General features: G+C 38.9%; 1 protein-coding gene across 1 annotated transcript; it reads right to left on the bottom strand.

The window, feature by feature from the left end:
* Positions 1-8,188: 8,188 nt before the first annotated feature.
* LOC121504799 (type-2 ice-structuring protein-like) lies at positions 8,189-14,439 on the bottom strand. The gene is made up of 6 exons (XM_041779859.1): positions 14,281-14,439; positions 14,168-14,203; positions 11,349-11,443; positions 11,098-11,232; positions 8,802-8,916; positions 8,189-8,552 (listed from the first exon to the last, which is right to left on the bottom strand). The coding sequence occupies exons 1-6, from the start codon at positions 14,339-14,341 to the stop codon at positions 8,488-8,490; spliced, it is 507 nt and encodes a 168-aa protein (XP_041635793.1). The 5' UTR covers positions 14,342-14,439; the 3' UTR covers positions 8,189-8,487.
* Between the last annotated feature and the right edge of the window lie 249 nt (positions 14,440-14,688).

Below are 14,688 nucleotides of genomic sequence, written 5' to 3'. Positions count from 1 at the left end.
GCAGCTGAATTAAAGCTGTTTACTGCTTATTCCCGACTGATTTCTGTCCCTCATCCTCTCTATAACTGCAGCTGGAACAGCTGACTCGCGCTGTCTGTGACTCCACATGCATGCTTTCACAGCCCCGCCCACCCAAGTGAGAGCACGGGTGTCTGTGGAAACGCAAACTATTTTGGGGTTTAGCGTACCAAACCATACCAAACCGAACTGAACCAAACCGGACCCCCTGATGGAAACACGGCTAAAGTTAGTTTGCGTCAAGATGACTAAAACTAAGTCAGTTTTTGTCAAGATGACTAAACCTAGACTACAATGTAATGCAGTTTTATGTCAGACATTCAAAATCTATGATATTTCTCCACTGTGGGTAAATCTGTCAAAGTACAACACATCTGTATCTATTCTGCCTCTCAGCTGTAGAAAGCAGGGACCCCAGGTTTGGCAGAGAACACACTACCATGATTTGGTACCGGATTTAGGCAAGAACATACATGCTTGGACTAAAAGTAAAAACTAAAATACGAGGACTTTTCATGGACTAAAATATTTTGAGTTGTCGACTTAAACTAGACTAAAAACCCAAAAAGGGTAAAAATGTGACTAAAACTAAAAGACGTTTCATTTAAAGACTAAAACTAAGACTAAAATTCAAAATAGCTGCCAACATTAACGCTGGGACCAACTCAATGTTAAAGTACATGGATTTGAATACAATGTGTTTACAGTTGGTGGAATGGTCAGGCGTCTGAATACTTTTGTCCATACAATGCAACATTATTCTGTCTCTATGAGACAATCATTTGATAATCAGATTGTTTGCTATCTTTATTTAAAAACTGAGAATGAAACTTTGTCAATGCTTGCAGCTTTATTATTTTTCACAGGAAAGAGAACAGTTTAATCTAGAGAGTACATTTTGCATGAATCATCCTTCACTTTCAGTCTGATCTTACAGGCACAAGGCCTCAGAGACCATCCAGCTCCTGTTGGTTCACTTGTCACATCGTTCCTTGTGTAGCGTTACAGCGTTAGAAAATAAAGAGAGAATTAAGAAGCACTCAGGGTCCAGATGAACATGATGGCACAACCAGTGATGTATAAACACACATCCACCAGTGTTGGTGCTCTAACAGTTCTTCAGCAGGCATTACCATCTTCTGACACAGACCACAGGACAGCGGTGGTGGCACCATAAGTCGTCCCAGCATTTGTGAGCTGTAGGTTTCAGTGGCTATAATGTTCCCCTCTACTGAGCAGCTTTTAGACGAGGTTGTTATACAATCATGGATGCCACAACAGGCTGATCAAAGATGTGATACAGCGGTTAACTGATTGAGAGAAAGAATTCTACTTCCCAAAGACTGAGTCTGCCTTGATGTTGATGGAAACGTTAATGAAGATCTGGAAAAAGCGCTGCAAACTCCAAGCCCTGGCCTTCTCCAGCTCCTTTTCCAGTTGATTTTTCTGCCTCCTCAGTTCAGCTGCCTCCTCTCTCAGTTGAGAGGCCTCTCTACGAAGTTTAGTGTTCTTCTTTTCTTTGGGGAAGTAAACATGTAACATTAAAAAAATCACCAATACAAATTCCGAAAAGGGCATTGTGTGCAAAATAAATTAGACTAAAGTACAGTTTTTAATCTCCTTTTAACCCTCTGAGGCCAACGTCATATAAGCCAAGAAGAAGCACAAGTTACAAAAAGTTTAACAACCTTTGAACCACACTATAGATGCTTACATTTTATCCTCTGTGTTGCAGTTCTAACGCTGCTTCCCTTGCTTTTGTAGCCCTTTTCTAGCGAGCCTGCTACTGCAGTCTTTCCGTGACATTTAAAAATAAATCACTCTGATAATGAATGTCTTTTCCTTTTTTTAATATATGTTCACTCTTCCTCTAACTTAGCATTAGCCACCATATCATGTTCCCAAAGCAGATGTCACATGGGCTGTGACAACCAATGGCAGGCTGTTCCGTCGTCACATCATGGTTTGACAAACAGTGGATGTGGATGAAGGGAGACAGAGAGGCTGTGCTGTGGCCCTCAGTGTCTCTGCAGACAGGAACTGTCTCCCAAGAGATGGGAGAACAGGTCTGTGCCAGAAAGTCTTTGTTATTATTGTTTACTGTGTGTCACAAAAAAAATCTTTGGCTTGAGGTTATCCACTTTGTGAAAGATTGTATTGACAAGTAGTTCAACAATTTATCAGCAATATTCCTCAGTGTGGGGGGAATTTAGAGATTTCCCCTGTCAATAACACCATAAAGTATGCAGAGATTCTGGAGACATCTACCTAAGTAAGGGCAAGGCTGAACACCAGCTTAAATTGTGACTTTGACCCCTAGGTCAGTGCTGCAGTATAAACCAACATTATTTTGTGATGCGTGTTACAACATGTGCTGTATTTAGCTGAAAAGCATTTGTACATAACCTCAGTTTTTGTTCCACACAACATCCCAGCTTTTTGGAGATTATGTCTATGAATAAGTTTCAACCTAAAAACCACTGATGAACTTCAATCACAACTTTTCTATTGTGATATTTTTCATTTTAAACAACACTGCTGCACTAGAGTGTTTGGGGAAAAAAAGGCATTTTTTTTATTGAAAGAAATGACACACACCTACTGATAACTGTTAGTGAAAAGAAAAGTTGAAGGTTTTTTTTTTTTTTTTTCCAAGCCACTAATATTATTACTTTATTCAGAGTAATTTGTGACTTACCTATATAACGGTATACAACCACTGTCAGAATAACAGCAGCCAAGGAGATGACACCGATCGATATCATGGACACATCCCAGTCAGAGTCAGGTGCCATGTCACTCTGTGAGGCATCACCTATGAAAAAAAAAAATATATATATATATATATATATATATATATGAGATCTTGGTTTTAGTGGAAAAAGGTTAAACGTACCAAAGAAACAGAGCCAGATCCACAGAACAGTAGTACTGCTTTTTACCCATCCTGTAGCTTTGCAAATGGCAAGAAAGGCAGAGTCTGATGCACAAAAGTAAATCTATGCAAAATGTACCAAACTGCACATAAAGGTGGCCTTAGACCTAATAGCGTTTCCTTTGATTTCATAGCTGCAGACTAAATTCCAATGTTGGAGTAAAATCATGCAGTTTTGCTAAAGTCGCAGCTCTCTCCTGTTGTCTCTGTCGTTAGTTTTAAGGTGGTCATAAGACTCAGTTTTAGCCGTTTTAAGGTGGTCTTTTTTTCAGCCTTGCTGTTCTGTAAGTTTTACTGAAGAGTATTAGGGCCACTGAAAAAAAAAAATTTGAGACAAATTTTTTCTTTTTTCAATTGTGAGAAAAAAGTCAGAATTCTGAGATTAAAGTCAGAATTCTGAGTTTAAAGTCAGAATTCTGAGAAAAAAAAAGCAGAATTCTTACTTTATTCTTCAAATGAAAAAAAAAATGTTTTTTTCTCAGAATTCTGATTTTTTTCTCAGAATTCTGACTTTAAACTCAGAATTCTCACTTTAATCTCAGAATTCTGACTTTAAACTCAGAATTCTCACTTTAATCTCAGAATTCTGACTTTAAACTCAGAATTCTGATTTTTTTTTCTCAGAATTCTGACTTTTATCTTAGGATTCTGACTTTAAACTCAGAATTCTGACTTTTTTCTCAGGATTCTGACTTTATTCTCAGGATTCTGACTTTAATCTCAGAATTCTGACTTTTTTCTCAGGATTCTGACTTTTTTCTCAGAATTCTGACTTTTTTCTCAGAATTCTGACTTTTTTCTCAGGATTCTGACTTTAATCTCAGAATTCTGACTTTTTTCTCAGGATTCTGATTTTTTTCTCAGAATTCTGACTTTTTTCTCAGGATTCTGACTTTAATCTCAGAATTCTGACTTTAAACTCAGAATTCTGACTTTAATCTCAGAATTCTGACTTTTTTCTCACAATTGAAAAAAAAAATTTTGTCTCAAAATTTTTTTTTTTTCAGTGGCCCTAATACTCTTCCATAAAGTCTTAAGTCTGGTCGGATGCTAATTGTGTTTCTCAGTGACGTGACCATCATCCATGACCAATGGGAGCCGGTGTTTTGGGTGAGCACATAAATTCTCTTCAGGCTTCAAAATATGAACGTAAGCGTAGATCGTTCTAGAGCCGCTCAGAGCTGCAGGCAGATCTCTGCTCCTGTGTTTGTCTTCTTTGTCTGTCAAGTCATTCCAGGTGGATATGACAGGAACAGTGAAACGTTGCTGAGGATTTTCAAAGTAGAAGCCTGATCAGTTTATATGTTGAGAGTACTCATGTTTTCATATGGTGCTTTTATTCTGAAGTGTTTCCAGGATAGTTCCTCAGTTGTTACAGTAACATACAAAGTTGCTTCGCTGTTTAACTTTCCTTTCATTTCTACTTGATGTAAATGATTTAAAAAGACTGGATAATAATGATAATATGCTATCTCCATCTCATTCTACATTTTCCTCTCTGCTCAAAAAATGTTGCGAATTTCCACCAGATGCATAATGGGAAATAATCTCAAGAGGAGTCATATTCTAGTCTTGTTGGTAGTGATCACCAGTCTTTGAAAAATCTTAGTCTGAGACTAAAAACTCAACAGCTTGCTGACAAATTGTCTCTAGATATGAGAGTCTTTAAGGGCGCATTCACACCAGAGCTGTTTGGTCCGCTTTAACCGAACTCTGGTCAGTTTCTCCGGATAGTCCGGTTCTTTTCGAGTGGTGTGAATGCTCACTTGAACTCTGGTCCTGACCAAAATAGCGGACTCTGGTCCGCTTGTAAACAGGGGGTCTCGATCCACTTCCAAACGATCCTTGGTGTGGTTCGTTGGAGGTGTGAATGCAAAGTAGACCAACTTGTGAACCAAAAGCAGGATGAGGCATAAACTGTAATGATATAAGGATTTATATGTGATTTAATCCGCTCAAATACATGTTGGTACCTCGCTTCGCGTCTGTGTAGCCATGGCAACATGTCGTAGTCAGTGCTGATTTCTTTGTCTCATGTAAAGAACGACATGCTGGACAGCTCACCACCTTGCCGGCTGCTCATAATGCCGAAATGCAAGAGCAGAAACCCCAAGACAGCGTAAATTCTGTGTTTTCATTGTTTTTACGTGGAAGAAAATACCGGCGGAAGGAGTTTCATCTTCTTTTACGCCTTCTTTTCTACTTGGTAGCCATTTGTTTGTGGCGACAGAGCCCCTAGCGGGCAAAGGTTGTAGGTGTTCAGACGGTTTGGTCGGCTTGATCAAGAGAGCGGTGTGAATGCGAACCAGACCAAAGGAAAGTGCAACAATGTTGCCATTTCTGTTCCAAAACGGACCAAGTCCCCCGACTATAAGGTTGAACATGACCTCAGAGTTTTAGCAAAGTCCTCTGGTGTGAAGCTGACATTAGCTGGTCCCACAACAGCTCAATAGGGTTCAGATCCTCGGACTGTGCTGACTTAAACATACCAGTCAGTGAGACAGAACAATCTAACAGCATCTAGAACCAAGAATTAACGGAGAAAAGCTATCAGCCAAAGTACTCACCGTTTAGTGGCACTTGTTTCTGTAGAGACATGATGGAGTTGAGGAGAATGTAGTTCTGTTGAATGAAAACAAAAAAATTATTCAAAACTAGAAAAGCCCTCTGAGAGCGCAGACCTGCATCATTGGCCCTATCTCCCAATTGTAAAGACTCTTTTAAAAAAATTCCTGGATCCAGACGGTGATCTGGATCACTCCCAAAATCTAATCAGTTCTTCTTTATGCCATTTCTGACATTTCCTGAAAATTACATCAAAATCCGTCCACAACTTTTTGAGTTGTGTTGCTAAGAAACAAACTAACTAACAAACCCTGCCGATCACATAATGTATTTGGCAGATGTAATAAGGCAGAGATTACAGAAGTACTCTGTTCTTCATGAAACAAATAAAATAACGGTCATAACTGTAAACTATTCCATGTTCAGAGACCAGATTTCTAATCCAACGTAGAAAATAATTGTTTGTTAAACTTTTAGATGGTTCATTATAAGTTAAATTCTAGTTTACCTGCTTTCCTGTCAGCTCACCTTCGTTTGTGGAACAGTTTCAGGGCCAAAGTCCAACAATAAAGATAAGGGTTTTTCAGATAAATGTAAAGCAGAAAAACAGTAAACAGAAAAACAGAATGTCAACCTGTTTAATAGCTAGAATAAGATACATCACTGATTTTCATCAGGCTGTTTTAATCCCACAGTGTGATTTAAGTGTTTGTGTGTTAGTAACTCTCTTTACCGAAATGATTGAGGTCAGGAGGAGCAGCTGTGTGAAGGTTGATCTTCAGCTGTAATGATAGTCCTGTTATATATTATTTCATGACTGGAGAAGAGCTGTGGAGGGCAGAGTTGAACTTTCAGTTCAATCAGGAGAAGCTCAGATATGAGTGAAAAGTTATTTATTGGTCATTTTTTAAAATACATACAATGTACGATGCTTAAGCGGGGTCCACACATTAAGATAATCGGGCTGTTTTTGTCCTGATTTTCCCCCTTCCCGACCAAGGACGGCAAACGCCCGATTATCTTATGTCTTATGAGATTATCCTATAAGATTATCCTGTGATCTGAGGTGTGTTTGTCCTGATAATCGGCTCAAAAAAACAGTCGGGCCCGGCAATTGTAAATATTAAACTTGTTCAATATTTACGACCAAAAATCTTTGTGTGTGGGGGAAGCCGAAGACTCTTGAGTCATGACTCCGTGAATGGTGACGTGGTACAGAATGTAGCCAATCAAGAAGCGAGCTGACCGAGGAACAAAGAAGCAGGCATAAATAAAAACAAGCATGGCTGACCTGCTGAAGCATTATAAAGTTTGGTGGACTTCTTTTTTTTTTTTAGTTCGGGATTTTTCCGTTATAAATAGTCCCAAGAACTCCATCATTCCCTCTTCTTGTATGTCGTCTTCCATGTTGCGTGTTGTGTTTTCCGGTTGTTCCTATGTTTCTTCTTCGTCGTGTTTTGTTAGATCACGTGTGATCACGCGGGATTTCTGTCTTGGAGGACGAGATTCTAAATCAATGGTGGGACAGAGTCATGATGTGTGTGCTGTGCTGAGATTATCGGAGCACACTTCACACAGTACGATCAAAACTGTTCAGTGCCTGATTTTTTTATCTTCGTGTGTGGGGTCTCTAACAGATAAAAAATCTCTTAAGATTAAGAAAATCCCTATGTGTGTGCCCCGCTCTAGACTCTGTCGTGATGTCTTCATGTACCTGTAGAAGCTGTGAAGCCAACAGCAGAATAGGAGACCGCCTCTATGAAGTCTGGACCCTGACAGTGGTGGCAGCATTCTGGACCAGATGAGGAGCAGGCTGACCCCAAACTACACTGTGCAAGTTTCAACCGATTCAGACGCAAATTTTGATGCATGAGAGTTGGGTATGACTCAGCAACATCTGTCTCACAATGAACACGAGGATGCGACAGCTGACCACAGTTTGACCAGCTGCTCTCGACTGATTGGATAGATTTCTGATGCATTTGATAATGTGGTCATGTGACTGCACAAACTCCTATATAAGTGCAGAATCCTCAACTTTGGGGCATTTTTTCCTTCCTATAAGTATTGGACAGCATCTTGAATTATCATTACGACAGCATGCATGCCTTTTAGGCGTGACTTCTCCGACTGTAATAGAGGAAACAGACAAGAACTGATCCAATACACTTTATTTATGCTAACGTGAGCTGTACTGGGGTTAGCGGACTTCAGAAACGCTTGACACTTTGAATTCCCATAAAAGGTAACAGAGTTCCTGTAACGCCTTACACTCCTGGACTTTACACGACATGAAGTTTAAGTGTTGATTTGAATCATAAACTGTAGAAAGAAGCGGACAAAGCCTGTATGACCTCAGATGTTTGATTATAGTGGGCGGACTCAAACAGCTTTTGAAGCCAATCCGGGGTGGCCTCCATAATAAAATCGCTGTCTCAGCTGACCTTCAGATCAACCTAACGGCAGACAAGAGCCCGCCCCATGAGCTTGACTTCCTGTCAGCTTAGCTTGAACCAAAGCTAGTCTGCTAACGTCTGCCTGTCAAGCAGATTTTATTTCTGTGACTTAATTTTCAGTTTACATTCAAAGTGTTTGCTAACTTTATTCATAAACATGTAAATGACCACTTTAAACAGTTTAAAAATGATAAGAAAGAAACTGAGAATGAAACTTTGTCAATGCTTGCAGCTTTATTGTTTTGCACAGGAAAGAGAACAGTTTAATCGAGAGAGTACATTTTGCATGAAGCATCCTTCACTTTCAGTCTGATCTTACAGGCACAAGGCCTCAGAGACCATCCAGCTCCTGTTGGTTCACTTGTCGCATCGTTCCTTGTGTAGCGTTACGGCGTTAGAAAAGAGAGAATTAAGAAGCGCTCAGGGTCCAGATGAACATGATGGCACAACCAGTGGTGGATAAACACACATCCACCAGTGTTGGTGCTCTAACAGGTTCTTCAGCTGGGATTACTATCCTCTGACACAGACAGAGGGAATACGGTGGTGACACCATAAGTCGTCCCAGCATTTGTGACCTGTAAATGTCAAACATGAAATAAGAGATAGTCATGGAACATTTCGCAAATTCATCAAAAATATGTTTACATTAAACAAACACATAATAGGCAAAGCTGAATGTTTTTGTGACTTAAACTTAATAGAAGTTCAGTCTAGAGAAATTTCCTACAAATAATGAAAACATGTATGAAAGGTTTGCCCTGTTTCCCTTATATACACTTTTTTGATTGTTAATTTGCAAACAAACAATTCAAACCAATATTTACCGCTGTAATTCATTTGCAGACAATCCTGATTGGACCCTGCCCCGTTGTTGGGCTCCCCACAGCACCACTTGCGGAAGTTGAAACAGGAACCATCGCTCCAGCGCCAAACACCCTCCTGGAAAACGGAAAAGATGATGCTGAGGACATTTAAGCAGAACATCATCCGACTCAATCACTGAAAGGTCCCTAGAGCATACAATTCAATCACAAAAAAAAATAAAAACACACAACTTTTTTAAGCATGAGGAACTTGAATTCTGCCACCAGAGTACTCTCAGTTATTACCTCTGCCAAGGAGGTTATGTGATCGGGTCCGTTTGTTGTTAGTTTGTTAGCAACATAACTCAAAAAGTTGTGGATGGATTTTCATGACATTTTGAGGAAATGTCAGAAATGACATAAGGAAGAACTGATTTGATTTTGGAAGTGATCCAGTTCACTGTCTGGATCCAGGATTTTTTTAAAGGATTTTGTACTATTGGGAGATAGGGCTAATGGCCGAGGTCTGCGCTGTTACCACTTCACACCAGGAGATGGCGGACATGAGTAACTTCAATCCAAGCAGTGTTTTTGGGTTCGTTTCGATTCAAAGTTTTGGAGTTTATAGAGTTTGAAAGACTCACACCTGGTCGAGGAGACGAGTCAGAGCGTAACAGAGACAAAGACAGCAAATTGTAGTGAGAATACTCACAATGCTGGGAGGAATAGAGGAATATTCACCCTCTGCCATGACTTTCAGTCGTCCAGTGAGACCATGGGTGAGACTGTCAGTGCATCTGTTGGCACCCGTAGTGAAGCCAATGCTTCGCCTCCATGTGTTTCCACCCCACCGGGGAGGGAGTAATCAGTGAATGCCATGGTGGGGGGCACATGGGGATGGATCCAGGAATTTTGTAAAGGATTCTTCACTATTGGGAGATAGGGCTAGTGGCAGAGGTCTGCACTCTTTGAGTGCTTTTCTAGTTATATATTAAAGTGAAAAGTGACTCAGCCACAACCCCTCTCAATAAGGGTTTCCTGGTAAAATAAATTTCAAGAAATTAAAAAACTTGGAGTGCTCAGAAAAGCCACGCCCTTTAAGTCTTGCACAACATTTTCATAAAATTTCATCATCAAGGTCTCCTCCTGCAGCAAACCAAAGTACTAGTCAACACAGTGAAATCCCAAGGAGGAGTTGGGTCTAGTATGAACCCCTGGAAAAAGGCCAAAAATACAGCAGTTTTAATGATTTGTTCAAATTGGCAGATTTCTTTTTGGACACAGGGGGAGGGACCCAAGTATTTATTTATTTATTTTTGTATGTCTCCTCAATCTGCATCAGCACACAAAATTTAACAGTTCTTGGAAAAAATCCTAAATCTCGATGAGGTCTTCCTGGTTAGATGTATTTGAATAGATACAAAAATCTGCAAATCTGAGTGCTCAGAGAAGCCATGCCCTTTAAGTCTTGTAGAACATTTTCATAAGTTTTCATGATAAAGGTCTCTTCTAGTAGTAAACCAAAGTTTGAGTTAACAAAATTAAACTCCTGGGTGGAGTTCCATCTAGTATGATAGCGGAGCAAGCCTAAGATATCCAGTTTTTTGCTTATTTACCCAGAGACCCTTTTTGTAGATCTCTCCAAGCTGCATTGTCACACAAAACTTCAAAGATTTTAGATAAAGTCATTCATGTTAATGAAGTGTTCCTCGATAAAAATAAATATATAAGAAATGTACGAATTTTGAGTGTTCAGAAAGACTTTCCCTTTCAGTTTTTTTTAAACATTTGATAACTTTTCATCATCAAGGTTTCCTCCAGTGGAGATCCAAAGGTGAATTCAAAACGATGAAATCACAAGGAGGAGTTTGATAATGTGCGATTCCTGGAATGGGCCAAAAATCCCCCCATTTTTCATTGATTGATTAAAAACTAGCAGATTTCCTGTGGGAGATAGAGGAGGAAGCCATGCACTTTTTTGTTGCCCTCTCCAAGCCACGTCATCACACAGAATTTCACAGACTTAGGACAAAGTCAGTATTGAGGATTTCCTGATTAAATAAATGTAAAATTTTAAAAAATGCATAAATAACTACATATTCAAATTCAAATGCTCATATGTGTCCATAGAGTGCATGTGGACAAGAAGCATTTCTTAAATTTATTCTATTTTTTTTTTTCCTTTACTTGTGCCGACCACATTTTTCAAAAGTAAGAAGTCTTGCTCCTATCTAATGCCACCCTTTGCCCAGTAAACTGCAGACTGTCACACACACCTCCTGATTTCCTCTTAAATGACGTTGCTGTGAGGATTTACCTTTTGGATGTCATTGCCTCCAAGCCAAACTTCCGGATTTCTACAGTTCCGTTTTTTCACGAAGGCTTGAATTTGCTTATACTCCCACAACGAGTGCACAGATGCCAGGTGTCCACCCAGGCTGCAGCAGTGTGCCTTTAGAGACGATAAATACGAGGATAAATAAATCCTAGCACATCATAGAAAAATGACTGATACGCCAAGTCATGAAACAAAAATAACATCACTAAGAAGAGAAAATCTCCCTGTACCTCAGCTTGCTTCCAGGTCAGATGTTGGTGAACATAGTAGAAATAGCGATGACCAATCCGATGCCAGGGGCATGTCCTCTTGGCGACACTGACATCTTAAAAGAGATCAACAAAAGATGCTGGTTAGACTGCATGAGTAACAGAATACATGACAGAGGTAAAGACATCATTTAAAACAGAGCAGAGCTCAGAACAACACATTCGAAATAATTCATAGAAAGACAAATCAAATTTCAAAAAACATGAGTTGAGAAAAACGAAAGAAAAGAATATGAAATCTCTGAAGAACTGATCTTTCTCTGCTTCCTGGGGTTCTGGCTCCACAGCAGCTGGAAAGTTTAACACTGCAGTTAGAGACCGCATCACTGACATCACATTAAATATGACTGAAACACTGTTAATATTATTTTAGTGCAGTGGTTCTCAAATGGCACTGGTGTGCCTTAAGGCAAGTCTAGGTGTGCCTTGGGGATCTGGCTGGGCCCCTGAAAAACCCAAGAATGGACCCTCCCCAGTTGTGATTTATTGATGATATCAGTGAATGTGTGTTGGATCAGTAGTATTGGTGCTGGCCTCATGGCTAACAGTTACCTCATTTGGCAAGCTTTTATGAAGTTGAAATTGCTGTTAAAATGATCAATTCATGCTACTTTTAACAATTTATCCCGTGTTTTGCCACTTATTTTGACAACTAAAACCATTTTTGCTGCTTTTTGTAAATTTTGCAACTTTGAAAAAAAAATTAACCCACTTTTGCACATTTTTGGCAACTTTTAGCTGCATTTTTGCTCACAATTTTTTTATTGGGTTTTGCCTACTTATGCGATTATTTAGACATTTTTTTGGCCATTTTTTTTCCATCACTTTGAACCCATTTTACCAACTTTTAGCAACTTCAACCCGTTTTTGGCATTTTCTGCCACTTGTAATCTATTTTGCCTCCTTCTTGCGTATTTTCTCTCACTTTGCCTTTGTTTGGCAAATTTTTGGCCAATTTTCCCCATTTTTTAAAGTCACTTATAACCCATTTTACCATCTTTTTACAACAATTAACTAGGGCTGGGCAATTAATTGCAAATTAGATTAGATCGCAATATGGCCTGCTGCAATATTCTAATCGCAGGCAGTACAATATTTCTTTAACCTGAAATGTGTCAGAATACCAGATACAGTTTTTTGCAGTAGATGTTTTATGCTCTACAACACTACTCAACCAAAGAGCTAAACAGTTTAAAAAAAATAAAAAATAAAAAAAACAAAAAAACTTTTCAAGAGCCACAATTCAAGGGGTGAAAAGTGGCAGGAATGGCAAAAAGTAGCAATAAAAATAAGTACAAAATGGCAAAAATGGTCAAAAGCAGCAAAAATATGTGAAAAGGGGCAAAAATTAGGAGAAAACAATCAGAAAGTAGCAAATATGGTCTAAAAGTGGCAAAAAAAAAAAGAAATGAGTGAAAAGTGACTAGAACGGGCAAAAAGCAGTCACAAGTAGCAAAAATGGGCAAAAAATAGGAAACAAGTGATATTTAATGGTAAATGGAAGCTTAAATGGGCAAAAAGTGGCCAAAATAATGGTGAAAAAGGGCAAAAATGGGAAAAAAGTGGCAAAAAGAAGAGCCAAAATTTGGGGGGGAAATGAAACTAGTGATATTTAATGGCAAACAGTCACTTAAATGGATAAAAGTGGCAAAAAAAAATAGTGAAAAAGGGCAAAAATTGGATAAGAGTTGAATAAATTGGGAAAAAGTTGCAAATTTGCCCCAAAAAAGAAAAAGAGGTATTCAATGGCAAAAGATAGCTGAAACGGGTGGAAAGTGGCAAAAATTGTAAAAAATGGCAAAAAAGTTATTTTTGAAGGTTTTCTGGGAGGAAAATATTTCAGATTAAAACATCAAAGAGCCACATGTAGAGTATCACTGCTCTACACCACATGCAAACAGTTTCTTTTGTGTGTTGTTGTGGGGTTTTTTTTTTTTTTTTTGCTTTTTTTTTTTTTGCCTTTTTTTGTTTTTTACAAAAATCTTACTTTTCTCCCTCACATATGTGTATTTAAAAATCTATTTTGTATTCACATGAATATGGTGTGCCTTGAGATTTTGGCTTAACCAAAGTAAGGTTTATGCCACAGCTGCCCTAAATTAACAGCATTGGTAATTACCAAAATCATTTTTTATGTTCCTGCAATGGTTAATACATCAATATGTAGAAGCTCTTTAACCCAAATGATATTTTTGATGCTAAAATAGAATTATTATTGTTATCCAGGAATTTTTAAATGTACTGATTTACAAAAAAAATGAAAAAATAGTAAAGCACATTGACATTTCTTGATTAATATGTCAAATTAAAGTTATTTACTGTCATTCCTGAACAGAAAAATGAGTTTTAGTGGTTGAATGTTATGCTTGATTCATTTCTGACTTCTCAGAGAAGCCCAGTGAGCCGGCTCAAATTTGGGTGAATTCAGTTTGAAATTCCTCATTCCTGTTCAAAATGGTAAAATGTGGAGAGCTGACTGAAGATGAAAGAGTCCCCATTAAAGCACTTCATGATGCTGGATGGTCTCTGAGACAGATATGACAGGTGGTCTAATACATTTGTTAAGCCCTGTGTTTTTCTAAGCACCAGCCCCTTAGAGCACTGGCAGCGGCGCATTGGTCGTTTGCTTTGTGATGACAGTTACTGGCCCAAGCACAAAACAAGCAATATCAAATCAGATGATGTGACACGTTTAACCACATATGCACCACATATTTTTAGACCATACAGTATTAAATAAATAAACTTATAGCACATATCATGAGAGTTTAATCACTGACCTGCTTTTACTTCCTGGGGTTCTGGCTCTGCAGCAGCTGGAAAGTTTAACACAGCCGTTATCGACCAGCATCACCAGAATATAACTGAACCATTGAACATCAGCTAAACTCACCATCAGCTCTACTCAGAGCCATCAGGGCGCAGACCAGAGCAGAGACAGCCAGCAGCTTCATGGTGAAGGTGAAGATCGTCTGGTTCCCTTCGGATTTACCTTCTCTCCTTTCTTCTCAGCGTAGCTCGGACATCACTGAGTGTGGGTACCAAACCAAAGAAGTAGCAGCTCTTTTATACCAATTTTTTGTCTCTTCATCTTTCAAAGAAACAAGGAACTGAACCCAGGCTTACCAAAGACTTACACAGAAATGCCACAGTCACCCTCATCCATGAGAAACGTTAAAAATCTTGTATTATCACGCAGGAAGGACGGTTAAAATTATGAAATGACTCAAAAGCGTTTCAACATCCCAGTGAACTAAACTTTCAGCACTGTGAGAATCTTTGCCTTTTTAACGTATGGGGC

Source organism: Cheilinus undulatus, linkage group 22 (genome assembly GCF_018320785.1).
Source record: "Cheilinus undulatus linkage group 22, ASM1832078v1, whole genome shotgun sequence".
NCBI lineage: Eukaryota > Metazoa > Chordata > Actinopteri > Labriformes > Labridae > Cheilinus > Cheilinus undulatus.
Note: the sequence above shows the minus strand (reverse complement) of the source record. Positions and strands in the feature narration are given on the sequence as shown.